Here is a 21,119-nt window from a genome sequence, read left to right on the forward strand (position 1 = left end):
GGAATAGGTAACTTCTGAATCATTTTTTTCCCACAGAGGTCACCCTATCACAATGGGCAGTGGAGACCTCCCACATCAGAAGGCTCCAGGAGGGAGAATAACATCAAACCAGTGACTCTCAGGGACTGTTTGCAACTGACACGGTTGGCTGTCCGGGAGACCATGCATTGCTGTAAAATTTTGTATTGTTAGCATGCAGTAACAGGCTGCAACTGGTAACCGAGGCAGCAGAAACCCGTTTGCTATAAGAAGATGAACTGTTAATTATAAGCAGTCACATTCCAAAGAGGCATATGCATAAAACAGAAAACATGCCAGTACTCGTCACTCCTTCCCGGCCATTTTACGCTCACGCCAAATGCAAAAGAGAAATTTCAAAGGACAAAGACCACACACACACACACACACGCACGCACACACCAAGAGTGATCAACATGAGGCTCAGGGACAAGACACAAACAGTTAAAAATGATTGAGCCCCACATACTGACGAACCTTCCACGCCACGACGTCTAGGGTGAAGATGACCAGTTAAGAGTGTGCCTCCTTGTCTACCACCCCGGTCTGGTGTGTTGTCACCTATGTCCTACTAGGTCCACTATCTAAGAAGGGAAGGGCAATTCTGACCTTCCTTCTGATGGAGTGACCGTCAGGCATGACGCAGAGTTTTGAGATTTCTTCTGGTCCACTTTTATTGGTGGTCAAGATCAGCAATGAAGACCTGAAGATTTGCCTCTCACGTGGTAGGTGTTCTAGAAAATGTGGGCATTCTATTCTTGGGTTCTAAAATAAAGTCACGTAGGTACCATATTACAGACTTTCTAACGTGGGCATTACTTCTCCATCACCTTCCTCAACTCTATGGCTTCCTAACCCTTCATTATGGTTTCAATAAATTCTAGACTCTCAGAACCTTCTTGGTAACTTTCTCTTTTCTATAGTCAATGTGGGTTAGAGGATTTATTTCATATATCAGAGAGAGACAAAGTTGAGTTTCACAGACGTACGTGGAACATTTCAGTATCTATTTAAAACAACAAAAAAAAGTTTCTCATCTACTCCTGGCCGTAAAAACATGTCTCCTCTCCATTGGTGTGTGCTGAGTTCCTTTCTTAGTAGCCATCCAGGGCTCTTCCCCATCACCAGAGAAAAGATTTTAAGTAGATTGTGAAGGCAAAGCAAAGTAGGTTTATGAGGACATCTAGTGGTAGCTGGCTGTAGGACAGCAGCTTGCTAATGGCCTGAAGCAGAACTTGCTCTTCTCAGAGAAGAGGGCCTTGCAGTTTCTAAGAACTGAAACCTATGTGGAGCCACTTCAATTCAAGGGCAGCCTCTCATCTATGCTGTTCCGGGGCAGTGAGGACAGAGAAATGAAACCTCCTAGGAGCGGCTACTAGGAGCAGTCAATAGAAGTAACTTGCAAGCACCCTGGTTTTATACTGCACTGACAGATATACTGCAGCTTCCCAAGAGGGACTAGACAAGAGTGTGTCTCGGCAGGTACTCGTCACTTTGTCTTAGGGCACTTGGAACAACTTGATGTTCTACGAATTGTACCCATAGGCCAACTTAACTCTGGGGAAGAAGAAATATAAGCCCCTCGGGGCTTTGTTTTCTCTTTGGCCCACAAAATGTTCTTGTTCTTGGACCAGTATCAATGATTTGAAGAGGTCACGTCAGTGCCAAGAATCTGATTTGGGTTCTCACCTTCCGCTAAAACAGAACAAAAATCTATGTTTGAACAGCTTCATCACTTCAGAAGAAAGCTTTTTATGTGCTTTTCTTCACTACAATAAAATGGATATTCATCCACTATTTCCATTATGACTTCCTAGTAGTATTTATAGAGACAAAATAGGAGTACTTCCCTAATGGACATCATCAAAGCTCTCTGTTTACTTTTGAGTATTTAAAATGGAAAGCTTTCTCAGACACACTCTTGCAAAACTTTCCCTCTACTTTCAAAGGTTGGGATGGTGAGAAATTAAACCTGCTGCAGATGTAGCCCGCTCACTTCTCTTTCCTTGGGACACACTTAATAGATCAGGTGCCAGGCCTCAGGTCCTCTGCTGGTTGGCCTCTCTAAGCCAAGTCTGGAATGGAAGGAAGGGTTTCAGCCTATTCTGTCTGCGGTACCATCTGCCTCCGGCATCAGCAACCAAATGGCCAGCCAGGTTGCAAGTGCAGAATTTCAATTTCTGGGGTGGATTGGAAGGGAGAGGAAAAGCAGCCTTGCCCAAGAGGCCCAGGTGGAGGTTTACAGCTGCAAGAGGGAAAGCAATTTAAATTTCCAAAGAAGCAAATGTAAGAAGATGCTAGTGCAAACGAAAAAAATGCCCTTCAATTAAGGTACACTTCTCACATCATAGCCTCACTTTCAAATCAGCCCACAGAAGGGAAGCATTATTTCTTAGCACGACTTTACAGCTATTCTTCTAGGGCTCAGTAGCAACCAAAGTTTTAAGCACACCCTCTAGAGAAGAAAAGCCCACGGAGGTTTTTGTTTGAGGTACATCATTAGATGTTATGCTAGGAAGCAGAGGTTCTTTCATATCCTATAAATAAGAAGTGATGTCTTCACTTAACACAGTTCTTCCCATTACCTTCTGAAGAAGAAGAAGGTCTTACACATGGCTTTCATCATCGGGAAGGAGGTAAGGGCAAAGATTAAAGTCAGCAACCCTGAGCCCACACCCAGCTAGTTGATCTGACTCGCACCAATCACCCTGGAGCTGGGAAAGGTGGGAGACTTTGCCAATGGAGTTGTTTGTTGACTGGCATTTTGTAGCCCTCTAGTTCTCAAAGACTGCTAGAGCATGAAAATCTAGGGGTGCAGAAGCAACACGTCCACATACATTCCACAGAGCCAACGTGGGCCGAACTGTGTGTCGCACTGAAGATCATTATTTTGGTTTGGCACTACACAGAACATCAGAGACTTTGCACACATGAAAACTACCAGAACTCAAGCTGTCAACTTGCTTCTTCTTGTTCTTCTACAAAGGAACATGAGAGGTCCAGTGCTGAAACACCTCCACATTCCAGAGCCAATGAACGCAATGAGTTGCAGACTGGGTCTCCTTCCTCTTTCCATAGAGTCTTATGTCTGGAAGTCAAGACCCAATGCTGGCGGCTAGTGCCCATGATAGCTAGCATTACAGCTGTAGGTCACACATAGAAATACTGGCCTTAAAAATTACATCTGGTTGGATAAATTGAATCCTATGCCTTGAGTAAGTTAGAGAGGTCTAGAGACTTGTATTGTCTCATTTAGATTCCTACATGGCTCATTCATGAAAAGGAGCATTCTCCCTTAGTTAACCAATGTTTTTCCTTCAAAATAAGCACATTGATCCTCCAGATGCCTAACATTCACAGAGGAACTGTGGAGGTACTAGTGGGTGATAACTAAAGGAGAAGTTGTACTTAAAAGCAAGGCAACTTCATAGACTGTAGGAAATAATGACCACTTGTCTCCAGAAAGGCAGATACTTACAGTCCCAAAGGAGTACTCAATTAAATATCCAGCAAGCACCTTCTTGTACAGAGAGGCACATATAATATGATCAACACATTCCTCTCTCTATGGAATCTCCCTATGATTATATATAAAAATATGCATTTTTACATATAAACTACTGGTGCATATCATATATATCACAGCTCAGGAATATATATGTAGCCTATGTTTTTCCTCCAGGAGGGGAACTGAAGCTCCATAGCAGGGGAAAACAAGTATAGTTTATCAAAGGCAAGCATGACCATGATCCCCGATGGACAAAGCATCTAAAGATAGAGTGGTAGTTACTCCAGCCTAATCCGTGTCCCTTAAAAGTCCTGAGGTGAGGCCTTCAAGAGAAACACACTGTTGTCAAGGTCTTATTTTCGAATGGAAAAAATAAGACCATGTCCAGAGCTTGCTGGAGGCTGGGGAATGAGCGGATGCATGGAGAGTGGGCTCTGGGCACTCTCCAGCTCCTGGCTACTCTACGAGGACTGTGTTGGGGCATGAGTGAGTTGGGGCATGATGTAACTGCTACATGCAACACGAATACCAAAAATAAAATGAAACTGAAATTGTACAGAAAAAAGTATCTCATCTAGAGAAAGAGCAGGAAAACTGGACTCTGGGCTGCGGGGAACGCACTTTACTCACAATAGATCACTACCAGGGTGCAGTTAAGATAGAGTGGGGGTCGTATTCCAAGGCAGCAAAGAGGAAACAAAATAAATCAAAGACATGTCAATGATTAGAAATTAAAGAAAAGTCCTTCACACACATCAATCTAAACATGACTTGTCCCTTAGGAGAGTACCCTTGGCAACTTTTCAGAGGCTGGGAGGGAAGTGTAAATGATTAGACCAGGTTTGGGGCACAGAAAAAGAAAATGAGTCAATGGCAGAGTCTGAGAGCCTTCTCCTTGGCTAGACATCTGAATTGGACTCGCTTCCTGGATGGATGGAGAGCTATGAGGAAATGGGAAGAAATGCACACGTTAAACTAGACTACCACGATGGGATCTCCACAGATGGAATAGCCATGTGCCGGACTTCTCCCAGAGAGGACACGGAACACTGGAGGTTACTGAATGAAGAGGAATGAGAAGGGTAAGGGAGAGACTGGGAAGGAAAAACGGGGTAGGGACAGGAGGGTTAGGAAATATACACAAATTCTGGGGGCTGTTATTAGCTTTGTGTTCACACAACTACATCATTTTATGGTGAATTATTAATTGGTGCACTAACAGGTTTGGATAAATAACAGGGTGGAACAACTGTCCTTTCCAGTTTTGCTATATTTCTTATGACCATATGCTATTAACAATGCTAACTATATCTCATGAAGGTTTCTTCACAGCCAAACATATCTTCTCCAATTTCTTCAATTCCTGACCTTCGTGAGAAGGTTTATATTCAATTATTCATTTTATTGTAATCCTCCCAGACATATCTGCATCCTGTCCTCCAGGCTATGACCTTTTAATTGGGAATAACAACATTTGGACAATTCTGATTATTATCAAATATTAACCACTCATTCCATAACCTTGACACTCTTAAGAGCAGCTTGGAGGAGGCCATCCTTTTGCAGCAATGATTTTGTGCATGATAGGAGATTACACTCACTAGCTTAGTTTATGAATGGAAATGAGGGGATGGAGTGATTGTAAATAACAGTGTGGTTTTCACAAAAGATTGGAGCTACAGGTTCACTGTTGTTTGCTTGCCTGGAGCAGAGATGGAGAAAAATACCTTGGAAGTCAAATCCTTATTTGTAAGAACTTTAAAAGGGGCATGCCATAATAATATACTAAGGGGTCCTATGGGAGACACTCTAATTTCACAGAGAGTGAATCAGAGTTCTTTCCTCATCTTGCCTTTTCCATTCTGCCTTCCAGAGTGAATCCCCCATTCAGATGCAAAGGAAATCTTTTCAGCTGAGACCTGATGATGTCATTTCTTTTCCCAAAATCACCTGGTAGCTTTTGGGCACAGGACTAAGATCTAGCTTCTCAGCATCATCTCTGCTTTCTAGTATGATCTCACTTTGGACCTCTCTCTCCAGATGCTCCAGACACCAAAGGCCCTCCACCCATCCTCTGAACACTGCAAATGGCTTCTTGCTTTTGATTCTAGTCTCTTGCTCTTCTCCCCACCCATGTTTCAACTCCACTATCACCTCCCAAAGGACCAGTCAAGCTATGAAGTCATAGCCTTCCTATAAGAGCCCTGGCATCCTCAGATTGTTTTCTTTCTTGTCTTAGCATGTGGGTCTCTATGAATTTATATATTTCTCAACATGGCATGGGTTTGTCTCTTTGCCTGACAGAAGGTTTGGAAGGGATCTCATTCACCATTCCACCGCAGGCACCAAGAAGAGACCATGCATGAAGAGGTTACACAAAAGCACATGAATGGATGCTTACCTAGTACGCCAAAGCCTTGCCACTTTACTAAGGCTCCCAAAGGGATGGATTTGCTTATAAAAACACCCTTGCGTGGATTATTGGCCTCAACATTCTCCCATTCATTTTGTCCCCATCGCCACTATGAGAGTCTCCTTACTGAGTTCACCCTCTTGCTCTAGTGCTTCTCTTGCCTGCATCTAGCCTCAGGATGGCCTGTTCCTTCTGAAGGAAATGATTGTGAGGATGCCTGCTGCATGGCTAAGTTCCCGGGCACCTGGTGAGAAGCGGGAGTGAGTCCTGGAGCCCGGGGGCTGACCTGATAATGACCTTTCTTCGACATCTTTAACCCACTCAGATGCTCGTCCTTGAGGATTGAGAGAATCAGGAAATCCTTCTGGGTATAGGACAGAGTTTGGGAATGCAAACCATGGATGCTAAAAACCTGGCCTAAACTGGTGTGTGGAAAGGAGTCCGAGAAGACATCTACAGAAATGTCTCTAGACCAAGTACTGCCCAATGTTGCTTCCCAGAAGACCAGTGTATTGATGCTCAGGCAGTATCATCCTAAGTCTTATTGGTTATCACATCCCCTTCAAGCAGCACAGTGGCAAGACCCTTGGGTGGCATAGCCCAGGAATGGTGGCCTTTTGACTAGCTTCTTGTAAAATGATATTTTATGAGAGGGATTTTTTTTTATAACTCTCTTCCAATTCATTTAGCCCAAAGATATCCTTCCTCCTGTAAAAAAGATCAGGGCACTGAAACCACAGGACTCAGGCAGGCCTTAGGGGACTGGAATCTATGAATGTTGGTTGTATGATTATCAGCAATTCCATTGTCTCACTAAATAAGGAAGGGTCATTGTTGTTTTAACTGGATTAAATAAAGCACAGCCAGTTATACAGGGTCATGGTGAGGATCAAAGCAAACACGAGGAGCTTCTTGAACCATCGAAGGGAAGGCAGCCTTGCACTGACTTTTCTCTAGGGTTCAGAACAATCTCTACTGGGCTGTGCAGTCTAATTGCTGCAAAAAGTTGGGCCTCCCCAAAGCAAGGACTGTTTCACAGCATGACGTCAGTGGAGCTCATAAGCTGTGTTCCCGAGTCACCACTGAGGGTGCAGAGGAAAGCTGGGGTGGAAGACAACTGGGATCGTCTATGCTGGAAGCTTCTGAGCCCAGTCCAGTCCACCCCATAAAGCAAAGCACAATGGCCTGTACGCATCGGTGACTGGTAGCCTTGTTGGGAGCAGTACTTTTGTCCTGGGGTGATCTAAGTCTGAACCTACAAGAATTCCAATTGAAAGACAGTCATTCCTTTTATTTGGAGAATGGGTTCTGAGACTTGCTTCCCTTCTAGGACTACACATAGTCTCTTAACTTAGGGAACCCTCCCCCGTCTACTGTAAACATGATATAAAAACGTTCCCTCCACCAAAGCTGTAGGTAGCCTCCATTTCATCCACGATGTTTAACTGTGGGCCAGACATGTCTACTTCTAGAAAAGTACTAGGAGGTACTAGCCTCTCGCCTGGGCACCAACTGTGATTTCTTTTTCATCTTTTGCTCTAAGCAAGGTCTGGTGTCTGTTTCATGTTTCATTAAATGGTTGGGAGAAATATCCAAACATATTCAAGAGAACACTTGGTATTTAATGTTCCTCTATAGGAAAAGGAGAAGGGAAAGGAATTTGGGGATGAGGAAGGAAAGCAGAAGGGAGGGGAGAAAGAAACACTACTTACGCCGCCTGCAGCCGCATTTTTTAATTCTTTTGGGATCTGTGACGTCATCATGACAGGCCTTGCAGTAAAAAAATGCCCTGGAGAAAGAGAACGGAAAAACTGACACATCTCATAATCCACCCAAGTAAAATGAGTACCACGTGTCCCCTGAGGTGGTGCCAAATTAATGAAACATGCCAAGCTTAATTTCCTTTTATCTTTTGAAAAGTTTAGACATTTGCAGACGGAAATGTTTGTTGTAAGACCATTCACTTCAAACCCAGCATTCTGTGATTCGAGTTGGTGCTTCTTTTTATAAACTTTTATTTGCAAAGGAACCGGGAGAAAGTTCTTGCTGGTGTGATACACTAAGCTTGTGACTGTAATTTCTGAGAACATTGGTTCTTGGAACATATGGGTAATAGCCCCAAGTCTCTGGAGTATACATTAAAAACAATTCTAAATCCCCACAGCTTACTCGAATGCATTTTAAAGGGGCGTAAGGATGATGGGCCTTGGTCAAACCTAAATGTCATCTTTGCCACTTCACAAGCACCTTTCCTCATTGGCCAAAGGCAGAGAGGACTGAGAGTTACTGGAGGAGGGGCCACAGAAAGATTCCAGTGGTTCCCCTAAGACTCTCTCCTGGAAGTCAAAGCCCATTCCACCCCAAAGCTGGCGAGATCCATTCCCATTATGTCTGCTCCTAGCACAGATAATAAATAAAAGTCTCTCTTTCTCTCTGGGGTAAGACTCAGCTGACCACTAGAATGGGATGAGGAGAGGAATGGTGGGCAGAATGAGCCCCAAGGAGGAGCCACCAATAATAACAACAAAGTCCCCTAATCTGACTTAAGTGCCAATCTGGGACTCCAAAGTGAACTGGCTGTGTGTGCCAAAGTTAGTTTCAATGAGAAGAACTAAGATGCTTTGGAAACTACTTAACATCAGCATCCAGAGAAATAACATGGGGACCTGGGTGGGTGGGCTGAGCCCTTCCAGCTTGAGCTGGTGCAGAGGCATGGCCGTTCAGCCACTCAGGATTTTCAGCACAGGCGTCACTAAGTGCAGGAGACGGTCAACTTTGGCAAATCTATTAAATAGGCTTTGTTGATGGCTCTGCCCAGCTGCACGTTAATGTTCAATGCTCAAACACATTAGACAATCCGGGCTAAGGTGTGATGTTCAATAGGTTACATGCATTTTTAGCTTAAGTTCTTTTCAAATTATGATGGTTTACTGGGGTGTCACTCCATCATAAGTAAAGAAGCATCTGCACTGGGGAGGTAACAGAGTTTACTGGAACGACCTCCCAACCCTCTGGATTCGGGAACTAACAAAACCCTGGGCTTAATGCCTTTACCACTCCCAACATGAAATTGGGTGCCAGGAATAAACAGAGCCATTTGTCGACGGAGGCCAAAGAAATAAACACAGTTCCTAGGTTCTTTTATGTTTTCCACAGTGTGTACATTTCTACATCAAGTCCAATGCTCTTTCAACTCAAGGGGCTCCTTCACTGTTTCTTTAAATGTCAGGCATCATCTCCTTTGCAAAAACAGAAAAAGCAGCTGTTTGCTCTGCAAGGCATTGTGGGTAAGAAATGAATGGATGGTGGGCTGCCTTGAAACAAGAGGGACAAGAAGAGGCATCCATTTACTTGAGGCAAGTGAGTTCCCAACCACTTCCTTAGATGCTCTCGCGGATAACAGCAATGCAGCAGTAATAACAGCTAACAAACCATAGGCCGGGGCTGCTCTAAGCATGTAAAAACATTAATATATCTGATATTCAACGACCCTTTTTAAAGGAAGCTTGGTTACGGATAAGGAAACTGAGGTGAGTAGCGATTAAGTGGCCTGCTCAAGGTCACACCACAAAGTGGCAGAGTCTGGATTCAAGTCCAGGAGCCGAAAGTCTTAAACATGTTTCTCTCAAGAGATGGAGAGATGAGCCAAATGAAAAAAATAGCCCAGTTCTTTATATTAAACCTCTTTAAAGATTTATTTAATTATTTATTTTGTGTATATGAGTACTCTATCTGTATGTATGCCTACACACCAGAAGAGGCTATCAGGTCCTACTATAGATGGTTGTGAGTCACTCACCATGTGGTTGCTGAGAATTGAACTCAGGACCTTTGGAAGAGCAGCCAGTGCTCTTAACTGCTGAGTCATCTCCCTAGCCTATAAATATTTTGTTTTTAGCTGAGAAAAGCTAAGTATTTGTGATCTATGTTATGGAGAAATCAAGCAAACCAACACACAGGCTTTCATCTACTTGTTACTTTGTATGTGGAGTGAGAACATTTAACATCTACCCCAAAAGAAAATTTGTTAAAAGAAATTTTCATGAATGCAACACACTGTTTTAAAAACTTCAAGCTGTGGGTCAGGGAGAGGGCTCAGCAGGTAGCAGCACCTGCTCCCTGACAGCTGGAGTTGATCCTGCGTCCCATGCGGTAGAAGGAGCAAAGTTGTTCTCTCACCTTCCTTCGAGGTGAATAATTTCTCACATCTATTCAACACAAATAAATAAGCAGATGCAAAAAAATAACCTATTTTCAACCAACTACGGTCTTGGCACTTTGCAATGATCACTTGCATTTATTCTTTCATTTAAATTAATATTTTATGTCCCTTGACCCTTGTTCCCCAGATGTCCCTGCCCCAGCTTCTAGTAACCACGATTCTACCCTGTGCTTACATGGCCTTGACTTTTTAAGGTTTCACATATAAGTGAGATTGTGCAATGTTTGTCCTTCTGTTCTTGGCTTCTTTCACTTAGCGAAGCAGATGCTACAGTCAGACAGATGCGGTTAATGAGGCAGATGAAGGGCTAATGGTGTCCACGGTCACAAGAAGACATCTGCTGCAGATGAAGGAGGCAGATTCTTTAAACTACAAGTTAATTTTTGCTAAGTGGCAGTTCTTTGGAAGCTACACCAGCCAAGAAAGCCCCCATTGCATTCTCTTGGCAATGTCCTTTGTTACAACTATGCACTTGACCCTGCAATCTCAGTGATCCGGAGAACAGAACCCCACCGGTCTTAGTTTAAAACCCTGACTATGGCTTCCAAGAGCCTTTCCCCACTCCTGGTGGCTTCTCTGTTTTTCTGATGCTTGCCTTCTCACTCCAAAGCAACTACTATCCCCTTCTTCCCCAGTTCACACACCAGCCAAAAGACTCCGCCTCCACATCCTGCTAGGTTGGCTTTAGGGTCTCCTTGTCCTCTGTTGCTCTGTGTGACTGGCTGAAGGCAAGAGGCTGAGAGCAACTGAAAGTGAGAAAGATTGAGTATGCTCTCTGAAGGGTTGTGGGATAGTAACAAAAACATTTCCCCACCGGAGGGCAAGGCTCCCACTAAGTGGTCATCACTCCCCCTCAAACTTCCCCCTTCTTCCCCTGGTCCCTGCAGTTTCAGGCTGAAAGCAGCTATCACCAGCCTTTATGACAACTTTATGGTATGTTTAGGACCGATCTTCCATTCGCCATGGCCCAGACAGAATCCCTCATTTCCCACCGCCCCCATCTTCTCCTAGTTTTTCTCATCTCAGCAAGACATCATTGTCACCATCGCTCATTGCCTCAAACCTAGGCCTAAGCCTTGGTTCTTCCTCCTCCCTCACTTCTATGCAGTTCATGCGTATGCACTACAGGCTCCCCAGAGTGCTCCAAATAGGAGTCTCCTCCTGCACAATCTGCCAGCATCTCCCTACACTATTTGATACTCTCTGAATATCTTGCCTCCTCTCTTGCCCCATCACAGGCAAGGATCTTTGAGAATATAGTTCTGATCACATGCATCAATATGCTTCATTCCATGATAAAGCCATTCTCTTTGTAAGTGCCCAGAGAACCAGATGCAGCCTGTCTTCTGATCGCTCCCCACTTCCATCCTCTGGTTCTCTCCCGGCCATGCTGTCTCATGTTGTCTCAACACGACAAACTTCACACTGTTATCGTCCTTCCCCATCTGATCTTTATATGAAAGGCTCCTTCCCTTCACTTCTATCTCTGTCCAGATTCCACCTTTCTGGAAGAGCAGCTTTCACTGACACCTAGTTGAAATCCTTCTTTCATTTTAAAGTTTTTAAGAACCTAAAATTCTCTCCTCTATAGATTGTGAGCCTCAGGACAGCAAATAGGATCTCTGGAGCCTTCCAAATATTAATCAATGTGCAGATATTTGATGAGTGAATGAATAAATCAATTTGAGATTGCTTCCCAATTTTGGGGATTCCATGTTTTGAGAAGAAACCAGAAGTAGATATAATATAATATATAAAATAATATAAAATAATAGCAGATAACTTTTTTCACTTGGCAACTAATCTATTATTTTTAATTATGACTCAAACAAAGTATGTATTTGCTAAAGAAAGTGGGAATCACAGGACTGTATTCCTGAGTTATTTAAAAGGGGGGATATTTAGGGACAGCCAAAAAAATATGACCAAGTACCTATCTCAGAGTAACCTCTTAATTGAAGTAGCTAGGCTCACTCCTCCTTGTCTAAAGCTAGCACCTCAAGTTTCTATGACCAAGACTTCTCTCAATGCATGATGTTTTGCCTTTTTTTTGAAGCCACAGCAGAGGGTGAAACCCAATAAGAGACCATCATAATCTACTTTTCCATTTTTTACACAACTTGTGCAGTTTCACTAGATTTCCAATGTCTTTTCTATAGCTTTCTGTACTCTTCATCTATTTGAAATGCCCTAACTGACAGCATTTTCTCTGACAGATCACACGCCATGGAAATTACAGGCTGGGGTTGTAGCTGATGGTGTCAGCATGTATTTGTGAATTCCATAAAGCACGGGAACAAGACATATTACATTCCTTAATATAGGTGGTAATTCATTTCCTGAGCTGCTCGGTGTTTGTGGCACTCATTAGTGAGAGGTGCAGTAGGAAATAGGATCACACAAATGGGAGCCCAGGTTGAATTTGCTGTCTGGGAGGTGTGCATGATGGATGGTCGCCTGTGCGCCCAGCCTACCATGCTTAGAGCTGAGATTCTGCTTCAAAATTCCGTGTCTCACATCTGGACCAGGACATAACTATTCCAGAGTCCCTGGTGGTGGGGCTCACACAGACAATTTCCTTTCTCACCTGAACGTCCATCTAAGGATAGTTCTGATGGCCTCCTGTCTCAGCGTATTTTACCCATGAACCAGATAGAGATGGATCTCCCTTACATGGTTTAACAATGCCAATCATTCTCCAATTTCCAATTTGCAGAAGTAAACTTATTGGAGAGATCAGTAAAAACTAAAAATAAAAACCAGAAAACAAAAAACAAAACCAGAAAACAAAAAAATGAAACAAAACAAACAAAAAACCCTCAACTCTAAGGGCTCTTTTCCCTGGAAACTTTTAAACTAGTAGTCTAAAAACTTGTTTAAAGTCCCACTTGCTAGAGTTGAGTGGGTAGAAAATCATAAGCTTGACTTTGTCAAGTATTAGCAGGGCTCTATATTAGCATATTTGAGATTTTGCAAATATGTCTTGTTATGTCTCACTAGCACAGTGACTTTGCACAAGCTGGCCAATGAAGCCATGTTTTAGTTCCTTCCTAGACAAAGAAGGAACTCTAAGGCTGGGTGACGTCATGAACACAAAGAAACCCATTAGTACCCAGAGCAGCAGTGGTGCAGAGTAAGTAGGTGTTGGCCTTTTACAGACAAGAAGGCCAGAGTTCTGAGCACTTTAGCAGACTGACTTCTATTTCTGGGGTAATTTTTGAGGGTTAGCATAAAGAATAGGCACACGTCGTATGGACCTGGCTCTGAGTGGGGACTCAATAGAAGACAATGGGCATCCACAAAGAATTGAAGACACTCATAGTAAGTATTGATTTAAAATATGTAACACAATTATTCAGTTGAGTAACTTTTCTTGATTAATTATATCATATTTTCTGAAAGCAAAAGTTATGGAGTTGGTGGAATAAAATCAAATATAAACAAAAGTCTAAATTGATATGCAAAGTCCTGTGATTCCCTAAGTTACTTAAATAGGAATAAAGACATTAATAAAAAATTTTAAGAAATGTGGAGCTTGGTGCTAGCCTCATACTAGACCTAAAGATGCTTCCCAACTGAAGCTGACAATGTTAGCCAGGGCTTAGAAAGTTGTGAGCACAGATAGGGGCATTTTGATGTTGCACCGAAAATTAATCCAAACTGTTTGAAGTTCTTCTTGGCATTTACATCAGAACATATGCAAGGACATTTACCCATACAATATTAGGAAAATTACCTCAGACAGGGGCCAGAAGTCCTGTGCATCTCCTTCAGAACAGAAAGACTTAGAATGATTTGAAGTCACTTCTGCTTTCTGGGCCTCAGTTTCTTTCCTTGTAAGATGAAGGGGCAGATAACGATGCTTCCTGATCTAAACTTTTTGTATTCTGACTTAAAGACAGGGAACTGACTGTGGGAAAAGACACCCTAGGAAGCAATTACTACTTCTGGAGTTAGAGTCTTGGACATATGGAGCATGCAGGTCTCAGTAGATCTAAGTGTCTGGGGTTGGACCAGAAAGAAAGCAGATAAAAATTAACTCTTACCTTTTAACTTCTTTGGCATCACTTGCGATGAAAAATCCTAAAGTACCTTCTTGGATCTTAAGGTGGTTCCCAGGGTTAATTAATATTCTGCTCAATGAACAGAAACAAACAAAAAAGACAAAAGTGTGAGCTGGGGTTCAGGATAAAGACTTGATGACGACACCATCCTGTTGCCTTGATAGGGGCCCCAATCGTCTTGTTCCTTAGACCTTTCCTTAGAGCCTGACATTCACTGGGCCACACATCTAGTTCAATCATGCCATAATTTAGCTCCAGGTAGCACACTCCAAGTCAGGGCCATCAAAGGTCTGGATCTTAGGGTCTAGGTTTGCTTAATGGAGCTGCTTAGCTGCTCCCAGAAGTACAATCTTCAGGATGGATCCATTTAGAAACTGATTTTGATGGTCAGTTTTGAAACACACTCAGCCTAATGAAGTTCTATGCAACCCCCACTTCCCCTTAGGTGATTGAGCATTAATGGGACCCCTATGTGTATACAGAAACATACATATATACATACCACATATTTCCATGGGGAATGGTACAAGACACCTATGATACATGTAATGCATAATGAAACCGCACATCTTTGAGGCTTTGATAAGGACTTGTAAGCAGACTCTATGAAGAACACGATCTACATACTGATAAAGAAAGCTATTATCTGTCAAATATACGCAATGATTCCAGTCTGCTTTTTATAAAAATGGATGGGTTCTGTGAATGAGATATAAAAATAGTATTCTGTCATTGGGGCCCACTGCAGCTTAAAGACAAATGAAAATTATCTCTAAAAACAGAAACAAAACAACTGCCTTGTCTTGTAGGGATATATAAATCTAAATATGCACAGCCCTACAAGTGCTAGATAGATATGGACTAGCTGGCCAAGTTATATTGGGGGTGGCATAGAGATCAAAGGATCCTAATCTAATAAATGAGAGAAACAGTCAAGTTTCTGCTGATCAAAAGCAGAGTACTGTGTTGTCCTATGCAGAAATAGTGATGAGGCATTGTGTATAACAGGTGTAGAATTTAGAGACTTGGGATGAAGCAAAAGACAATAGCACCATTATTTGATATAAAAAGCTAGTGATTAAGGCAAAAGAGGTTTGGGCTCCGGTTCACTGAAGACCCCCAGCTGGGGGAGGGGAAAAATTAATATGTGATCTTTCTGTAGTGGTAAGATTCAGGAGATAGTGTTGTCAAAGTAGCTCTCTCTCTCTCTCTCTCTCTCTCTCTGCAGCAAAACAGAGAGAGCCCAGGTGAACTTCTGCACTGTTGGGAGAATTCTGATCAGATCATCACCCTGAGGTTTCTGTTCATAGCTGCGAAACAGTACAAGAGCACCTACCATTGCCTACAAGACCTGACAGCGGGAAGCGGGGCTTGCGCCATTGCCATGGCTGCTGTTAACACTAAATAAGAGAGAATAAAGAGGCGACCGCTCTTCCCCAGAACCACCAGCAGCAATGAGGTTCCTTCCACATCAGAACTCATCAGTCCATCCTAATGGGCCTGTGGTCTGCACTAAGGACACACTGCAAAAGGCAGAGGTTTTACAAAGAGACCTTATCATGACTCCTCTGCCAATTCCCACACCCATATCACAAGCCTTCTCATTTAGCACAGTCATGAGGCAGAGGTGTCAGAGATTATACAAATTTTTGCAGTTAAATGAATGTAAAAATTAGTTTGTGCTCATTAAGGTGCACGTGAGATTATATAGTTTATATTGATTTCCTTTTCAAAATCACCTAAGTAAGGCATTTTAGGATCACAGGGTTCTAGATTTTGTACAATCTTTGCCTTGTTTTCCTGAAAGGCAGTTCCTATGTGACTGCCTCTGCAATCATAAATTGGGTTCATATTCCAGCATTGAAGTGGTAATTTGGGGTAAGTTCCTAAACCTACCAAGAATTCAACTGCTTTTCCCTATGAGAGGTGCATTAAGACTAACAATAACCATTTGTCAAAGAAGATAATGTCTAAAGAGCTTGATGCCTTTGATTATGGTTACTGTTACCAGGTCATCCCTGTAAAAATGTCCAAGTATATTACATTCCATCAGAGGTCTCGTGGCTCGGTGGACTGGAAAACTGTGCTTCTTATCAAAAATATCCTCTGTGATGAAGTGACAGAATTAAAAACTATACATGATAGAATAATGCATGAGTACTTCTATTAAAAAATTCCCACACACTTCTGGAGTCTTAAAAGTATGTTCCCCAAAGTTTGGGAAGCCTCTATTTTGCTAAGAATCCACATAGGAGTGGAAGGGATCCTGAGCTGGCTGGCTGGGTGGGGTTCTATCACGACTCGAACAACAGAACATGGAAGGTAAAATTTGACACATGTTGTCTTGGTCAGACATTTATGTCCAAAAAGCTGTGCTTCCTATTCTCATGCTTCGTGCCACATTATCTGTCCCATGGTTGATGGAGGAAGGTCATTGGCTAATAAAGAAACTGTCTTGGCCCATTTTGATAGGCCATCTCTTAGGTGGGTGGAGTAGGCAAAACAGAATGCTGGGAGAAAGAAGCTGAGTCAGGGAGTCACCATGATTCTCCCACTCCAGACAGACACAGGTTAAGATCTTCTCTGGTAAGCCACCTCGTGGGCTACACACATTATTAAAAATGGGCTAGTCCAGGTACGAGAGTTAGCTGAGAAGAGGCTGGAACTAATGGGCCAAGCAGTGTTTAAAAGAATACAGTTTCCGTGTTGTTATTTCAGGGCATAAGCTAGCCGGCGGCCGGGGTGCTGGGGACGCAGCCTGCCGCTCCTATTACAACACATGGTGATCCAGTCCACTGAGTCACTATGAAATGTGGTGATCTCAGGGTTCCTAGCCACAGAGGTTTTTCAGTTTCCTCTGGTCTTTATCTGCACTGACTGAACAAGAATTGGCCTGCGGTGACATCAGGGATTGCAGTCTAGAGAATGCATGTCGAAGTGGCTTGCTGCAGTCTTCAAGCATCTTTTAATCAAGTCAGTGCTGGTGGAGATCAACCTGTTGCACCAGCCTCAGCTTCCCTAGCCATCAGTGTTAGTGAAGCACTTAGGTGCATGCATCATAACCACTGGATCCTGGCTTTGAAGGAAGCTAGCTCTTACCCTCCTAAACTATAAAATGCAAAGAATAATACCTGACTGACAATGTTCCTAAGAGAATAAAGGCTATAGTCTATGTCCTTCATCTTTGGTTTCTATAAATATAAGCAAGGTGACTAAAAACGTCAGAATAAAGAAGCCCTCACACCTCCATTGGCCTACTCTCAATTTTGTATTCAATGCTAACAGAACCCTTGGGAAGGTGTGGTCTCTGGGCAACATCTAGAAATGGGTTACTACAGATTTACCTTGTGCTACAAATCAAAGTCACTCCATTCCTTGAGTTGTATGGTGATATGCAAGAGATAGACAGCATCTCCTGTCCCCAGAGCTCTTGGGATCCCCAAATACCCTCATGTGCCCTATGGACAGGGTGCAAAGATTAAACTTGTATGCATATGAAGTATGAGGCAGCTATAGAGGCTAGGTTAAGACAGGCTTGGGTCGGTTCATTTGAGGGAGTCAAAAGAATGAGCCCATGCAGGAAAAAAAAAATAGGAAGTCCATCAGCCAGGTGCTCCGTGTGGCACAGGCTAGACTGAGCTCTAAGGGTAGTGAAGAACAGGCCTCTGATTCCTGGGACCCACAACATAGGAAGTTTCCTAGGTGACTTGTGAATTTTACAGCCTCTTTGGAGAAATACATTCCTGATTTTAGTATTTCAGATTGCATAACTGTTACCTGCATTCCAAATCTAGAAACATTTAAATAAATGCTAGTCTTCTTCATCTGAGAAATGCAAAAAGATATGAATTCTAGGCAGGAATAACTTTTTCCTCTCCTTACAAAATGCCTTTTAGACTTAAAATTTGCTATTGACTTACTAGGAATGTTAACTTTTTTGTTTGTTTTTTGGCAAATCTTTTTAGGAGACTATTCAATGTCAAGTTTGTTTTGTTCTTATGGCTGCCAAACACCTTCCTCCACAAGCACCACTTTTAATCAATTTTCTGGCTCCAATTTTGTTTAAGTCATAAGCTTATCAGAGATAAAACTCAAGATGTGTCATGCGGAGAATCAAGGAAATCTCCAAGAGGAGTCTCCTATCGGGAGAGGCCTTTCTTCCTGCGCATCCATTAGCAGAATTCCAACAAGGACGTCTTGGCAGAGACATTTCCTCATTTCAAGGAAGATATAAATTATCCCCCCTTTTCCCCCATGACCTTGCTGACTTCCACTGAAAATGCCTAGTGAGAGCTGGCAGCACAAGGCTTGTGTGGTCCCATCTCCATGAATTCTCGCTCATTGCTTTTCCTAGGTCTGCAGCAAAGCTTATTCTTCGTCTGCTTACCCTTCACAAGAGCAAAGCATACACTTTCTGTAAGAGATCACTGCTGGTTGGAAGACTGGGAAACAGGATCCCCGTTTACTTCTGAGTTTTTCTTTTTTTTTAAAATATTTTTTTATTTATTATGTATACAATATTCTGTCTGTGTGTATGCCTGCAGGCCAGAAGACAGCACCAGACCCCATTACAGATGGTTGTGAGCCACCATGTGGTTGCTGGGAATTGAACTCAGGACCTTTGGAAGAGCAGGCAATGCTCTTAACCTCTGAGCCATCTCTCCAGCCCCATACTTCTGAGTTTTTCTTAGTAGAACTTTGGGAGTCCTACATGCTACAGGCATTTTCTAGATCTGTAGAATGAATGGAAACTGGCCTCAGTTCTCCAAGTTTCTCTTTTTCTCTCCAATAAATGAAAGTAACAACTATTGCGATTCTCATCAGTCAGCCTGATCAAATGCGTGACCACAAGTCTTCTTGTAGATTGGCCACCAAGCTAAGTTCCCAGAGGCATTAAGTATAAATATACAAATATGCAAATATGTCACTTAGGCAGCTGGAGCAATTGGTTTCAATACTGAAAGCACAACTCACTTAGAACTGAAATGCATGTTTCTGATTGCAGAACATATCCACACAGAATGGGCTCTATCCAATGGGACATGTTTTTATCAGGGCTCTAGGGCAGACATTACATTGACTATCTTATGCTTGAACTTGCGGCAGATTGAAAAAAAAAATCAGGACTAGGTGGGGAGAAATATTCTTTTTCTTCTCTCCAATACTTAAGGAGCAACAGCTGCAGAATTATTTAGTAATCCTTCCTTCAGTCCTCCTAATCCTTACCTTTGTTAGGGGGAATGGCCAATGACTAGTAACTCAACTGAAACAGATACCTTAAAGAAGACTTTCATCCACTATGGACAAACAGACTGCGTGCATGCATGTGTGTGTGTGTGTGTGTGTGTGTGTGTGTGTGTAGTTTTGTCCCCATCCACCCCCTTGAGGCATCGTGTACCATTCCCCAAGCAATTGAGAAAATATCACCACTTCTGTGAAGGTATAGTTTATACTTGGAAACATTATGATCACAGTTGTGTCTAGCAAGCTAATGGGACTTCATTAAACAGAGTAAGAAAGTCAGAACCACTGAGGAGCTCAGTTCATGCTATGCCCTGCTGACTCACACCACTGGGAAGAGGTCTCTCTTATCACTCAAGTTCATGGACAATTACTGTCAGCAGGAACTTGATTCAAACCAATTTCTGTCCCCTCTCAGGAAGTTCAACTGCACTGCAGTTTGTGTTGTGTTATGACATAGCTTAGAAAAAACCCAAATCTCAAACCTCATCACTTCTCTGGAACTTTCCATTTCTTCTGGGCTTTTCAATAAGTGCTGCTGGAGTCCCACACAACTAGACACATGCATTTACATTAGAATATGTGTAGAAGACACAGGTGTGTATTCCATGCTTCAATATGCATAGGCCTAGTTTACTTACATACAGAGACACCATAATCAAGGTTGCTCCCAGCTGGTCAGACTCAAATGACCATCACTGTGGTCCACAACAATATTGGCAATATATGATTTAGCCCAAGTCTACATCAATAATCTTAAAAGTAAAATTTCCATATATTTGTAGAGTAAAAGAAGACTAGCTACATGGGAGAGGCTAGAGAGCTGATCTAGGAAAGATAGCACTGGACATGTGGTTCTGGGAGCAAGCCATACTCTCTGGTACACGTTAAGACAAGTCATGCCCATATCACAACATGCCTTCACCACAAAGTAAAAGGGCCCCAGGCCAGAAGCCAACAGCAGAGGTGCAACCACTGTGGACCTCTGAAGATGCATAGTGTTGCAATAACTTCTCGCAGTTGGATCATATCAATAATACCAAACTGACAGGAAGCCACCTCTATTTATTCACATCTACTAAAAAAAAATCACAGAAGATCTGACGTTGGAAAGAATCCCAGACAACACAAACACACAAGTATAAACACAAACACATGACAGTGACTACAACCACGGAGAAGAACATGAAGAGGTCGGCATTGTCGCAGTCTCTTTTCAACAGTACTGTCTTAGAGAATGCCTTGTAAAAAAACTATGCTGAAAAATGTAACAACAACAAAACAATCACCCCAAACCCAAATAATAAAAAAAACGCCATTGATAATAATTTAGTCATGCTTCATGCAACACAAAACAGCGGCAAAACAGGATGAAGTGACATGGTAAAAGCTGAGATACTTCCTACTAAGAAATGTGCCAAATACACAAGGGGCAAAAGAAACCATGAGTTTGTCCCAACAAACAGTGCTTACTGTAGAACACAAATACACAGCTAGGCAGTTCAGTGCTGGCATTTTAAGTCTCTACAGAGAACTGCTCAAGAAATTAGATAGTCAAAATGAAATCAACCCAAACAAGAATGAGGAAAGGGTGAGGTGCTAGGGCTTGGTCTCTGTTTTGTGGATAAAGGACAGAAACTGATTGACAAAGTG

At 42.6% G+C, this 21,119-nt stretch overlaps 1 protein-coding gene across 8 annotated transcripts in view; it reads right to left on the reverse strand.

The window, feature by feature from the left end:
• The window catches only part of Kcnma1 (potassium calcium-activated channel subfamily M alpha 1), a 717,904-nt gene that overhangs the window by 127,886 nt on the left and 568,899 nt on the right, over positions 1–21,119 (reverse strand). For all 8 annotated transcript variants that reach the window (XM_050127309.1, XM_050127310.1, XM_050127305.1 and 5 more), the window contains exons 17-18: positions 14,208–14,294; positions 7,652–7,728 (exon numbers count right to left, since the gene is read on the reverse strand). In XM_050127309.1, the coding sequence (XP_049983266.1) occupies positions 7,652–7,728; positions 14,208–14,294 (164 nt within the window). The remainder of the gene's footprint in view (positions 1–7,651; positions 7,729–14,207; positions 14,295–21,119) is intronic.

Source organism: Alexandromys fortis, unplaced genomic scaffold, assembly GCF_014885135.2.
Source record: "Alexandromys fortis isolate MF-2015 unplaced genomic scaffold, M_Fortis_MF-2015_v1.1 scaffold_277, whole genome shotgun sequence".
Taxonomy (NCBI): Eukaryota; Metazoa; Chordata; class Mammalia; order Rodentia; family Cricetidae; genus Alexandromys; species Alexandromys fortis.